Consider the following 3,394-nt stretch of genomic DNA (forward strand, 5'->3'; position numbering starts at 1 on the left):
CCAATAATAAAAAAATGTTTATGAATAATAATATATTTTTGTAAGATGCAAATTTTGCTATTGTCTTAGATAATTCATAACAATAGAGATTACTTTTATGTTTAGTTTTCCTTGATGATTGCAATTAGAAAATTATTGTAATTATTTTGGAATAGTTTACAACAGACATTTTGTAGAGTTAATTTATATGTTGATTAACTTGCAAAATATGATATGAATGATGATGTTCCTTTTCAAAATTAGAACCAATTTGTCTGTGCTAACTTTTGTGTTGTTATATGATGTTATGAATATATTACATTTGAAACTATAATTTTTGCTTCTTACTTTGTCATAACAAAATATTCCCTTCTGAGAAAACTAACAACTTGTATATACAACATAAGTAATGTTATAGAGTGGCTAATAGACTACCATAAATTCAATAGTGAACATACATAGTGAACATATACATTTTTTATGTTTACATTAAAAAAAGGTAGAAATGACTTCTTTTTTTTGTTGAGGTATAAATGACTATTTAAAAATAATACACGAGCTAACCAGTCAATTAAGAAGTTATTATAATTGAAATTTATTTCGAATTTAGTACCGCTTTTATAAATAAACACAGCAGAGTTGCATAATTAAAATGCATTAGGTCATAGGTTTCTTACATTATTATTATTGAATCATAAATAAACACAGCAGAGTTGCATAATTCAAGCAACTTGGCACGGATTAAGGGTATCCAACATACATGATTACTAATACAGTGAGGATACAAAATTTTGTTCGAATGAGTCAGAATATTAAAATACTAATATTTTTAAATGATATTAATTAAATAATTTTAATGAAATAATATATTAATTTAATTAAAATTAAGTGTTTATTTTCTTTTATTTAACAATGTCATAAAGTAAAATTTGTTTGATATTTTTGCTTAGAAATAAGAATATTCATTTAAGTGTGTGATCTTAAACTCTTAATAATTGGACAATATACGATTAATATGTTTTTTGGTTGTAGTTACTAGTAAGTCAGTTAATTTCTAAAATACAAGTTACAAGTTTAAAAAATTAAAGTTACAAGTAATATTTAATAATACTTTTTATTGACATTTAAAACAAATGGTTTTTTAATATACCATCAATGTCAATTTTAAACAAAAGATTATAGTAAGTCAATTAATTTCTAAAATACAAGTTACAAGTTTCAACTTTTACAAAAAAAAGTTTCAAGTAATACTTAATAATAGTTTTTATGTAAATTTTAAACAAGATTTTACTAGAATTTCTAAATTACAAATGACAAGTTTGTAAAATAAAAGTTACAAGTAATACTTGATAATAGTTTTTATTTACATTTAAAACAAAAGGTTTTTTAATTTACCATCATTTAATTGTGTAAATTAAATGATTAATAAACCATGCTGACGTTGAACTTCGATTTTGTAATAGAATAGCATATATTAATAAATTTTAAACAACATATGTATATATAACATTTAATTTGAATATTTAAACCTAACAAAGTTAGTACGAATAAGTTTATTCAACCAATGCAATAAAAAACAAGTACAATGCATAACATTTTTGAATACTACGTACACACGTATATATTAAACATAAAATACTGAAATTATAGATGTTCCATTTGTCCAATTAAAGAGGAGACATACCAACTTGCAAATTTAAATAAAAGTAGAGTAAATACAATTATCATTGTCCTTCAATACTCCAAATACAATAGTAGATCCTTTCTTGATATTGTTGACCTGACAATAGTCAGTCCATCCTCCAGTTAATTTGCAATGCAGATTTGATTCAGTTTCCCAAGTCATAATGCATTCAAATGTGTTGCCTTTTGGATCAACTAAATCAATATTGTTGATAGTTTTGGAAATAACATTTTGACAAAAACCCATTGGCAGTTTCTGTAAACCAAATAATCAAGTATTTGATAAATTAAGTAATAAATTAAATTATAAATATAATAAAAATAATTAAATTATTTAATTGCATTACATACCAGAGTAGATGTGGTAACATCATCAGCATTCATCTGTTTATACAGCTTATGAAAATATTCAGAAGGTTGTGGAACGTCCAGTACCATTTTATTAGTACTCATACTAGCACTACCTGACTCAGATTGGTTTCCAAGTTTGAATTTTTTTATTGTTTTGGGATAATCAACTTGGTCACCTAACCTATCTTTAATTAATATTGCAAAATAATTTGCATCCAAAAATGTCAGAGTTAGCCAACCCCCTCTTTCAAGGCCATAAAAAGGGCCAATAGGTTCAGTTCCTTCAGTTAAATACACCCGACCATTCTTTTTCTTCACAGAACATTCAAAAGAATTACCGTAAGGATCTTCGAGAGTAACTACGTCTTTGATATCATTGTAGAAATCAATAGAAAATAAGTTGGGCAATCTTATTTTATTCTACATAGAACAAAACAAATGATAAATTAACTACAAGAACAAATTATACTGTTTATTTTGAAATATAATTTAATATGAAGAATTTAAAACAAATAATTTTTATTACTTACGTATCCAGGGACGTATTCGTAATAAATTTCCCGATTCTTTACGTCTCTCAGAGTTTCCAATTCCTCTTCAGAAACATGAGCAATAGACTTATTCATTTGAACGAATAATAGTTTGAAAGAAAAACAATAGTTTTGATTGTGGTGTATTTCTCGTATAGGGCAAACATGTATATATAAGACTGAGAAAGAAAACTGACAACAAATTTTGAAATTACCCCATTATGGCACGTTGTTTCAGTTTTTGACATTGGAATGAATATTGGGAAGTTACAAAACAGTTTTTTTGTATGTTGTATGTTGAAACCGGTTACCATATTCGGATCGAAAATGTGTTAAAATATTTAAACCGTGTAAACGTGTCATAAGTGACATATCGTTGAAATATGTAACATGCATAATCATGTAAACCTGGTAAACGTGTCATAAACGGCAAAATCAATTACCATTATTCATAACATAAGTGATTCCAATAGGCCAATTAAAGTCTTTTCAACACAAATGCTTACGGTTATAATTTTCGGAGGCTCTATCTTTACTCATAAAATTATGAATGCAATCGTGTGTCGATATTAAAATTAGTAAATTATGAAATAAAATTTGTAAAAATTAAAATTACTTTATATATTAAATTTATGATATACTAGTGAGGTTGAGCCACTTCGTGCCTCTTTTTAATCTACTCATTAACCATCTACCTATGTAGTGATTAATCATTTTATTTTATATTTAATTAATTTTAATTAGTAGTTAACTATCTACGTATCTATGTACCTCATTTAATCTACTAATTAGGTATATATATATATATATATATATATATATATATATATATATATATATATTATATTTGA

At 25.1% G+C, this 3,394-nt stretch overlaps 1 protein-coding gene across 1 annotated transcript; it reads right to left on the reverse strand.

The window, feature by feature from the left end:
• Positions 1–1,675: 1,675 nt before the first annotated feature.
• Positions 1,676–2,639, reverse strand: LOC145958708 (uncharacterized). Its single transcript, XM_083076223.1, has 3 exons — positions 2,544–2,639; positions 2,014–2,433; positions 1,676–1,918 (listed from the first exon to the last, which is right to left on the reverse strand). Exons 1-3 carry the CDS (start codon positions 2,637–2,639, stop codon positions 1,676–1,678), a joined length of 759 nt encoding a protein of 252 aa, XP_082932349.1.
• Positions 2,640–3,394: the final 755 nt, after the last annotated feature.

This window comes from Cajanus cajan, chromosome 6, assembly GCF_000230855.2.
Source record: "Cajanus cajan strain Asha chromosome 6, NIPB_CcT2T_4, whole genome shotgun sequence".
NCBI classification, from domain to species: Eukaryota; Viridiplantae; Streptophyta; class Magnoliopsida; order Fabales; family Fabaceae; genus Cajanus; species Cajanus cajan.

What these genes read in the sequence shown, in the direction of transcription:
- LOC145958708 (XM_083076223.1), bottom strand. Translation starts at nt 2,639, where the DNA reads ATGAATAAGTCTATTGCTCATGTTTCTGAAGAGGAATTGGAAACTCTG. An exon ending in ACGAATACGTCCCTGGATAC is followed by an intron (nt 2,434 to 2,543) that starts GTAAGTAATAAA and finishes TGTTCTATGTAG; the next exon opens with AATAAAATAAGATTGCCCAA. An exon ending in ATGTTACCACATCTACTCTG is followed by an intron (nt 1,919 to 2,013) that starts GTATGTAATGCA and finishes TTTGGTTTACAG; the next exon opens with AAACTGCCAATGGGTTTTTG.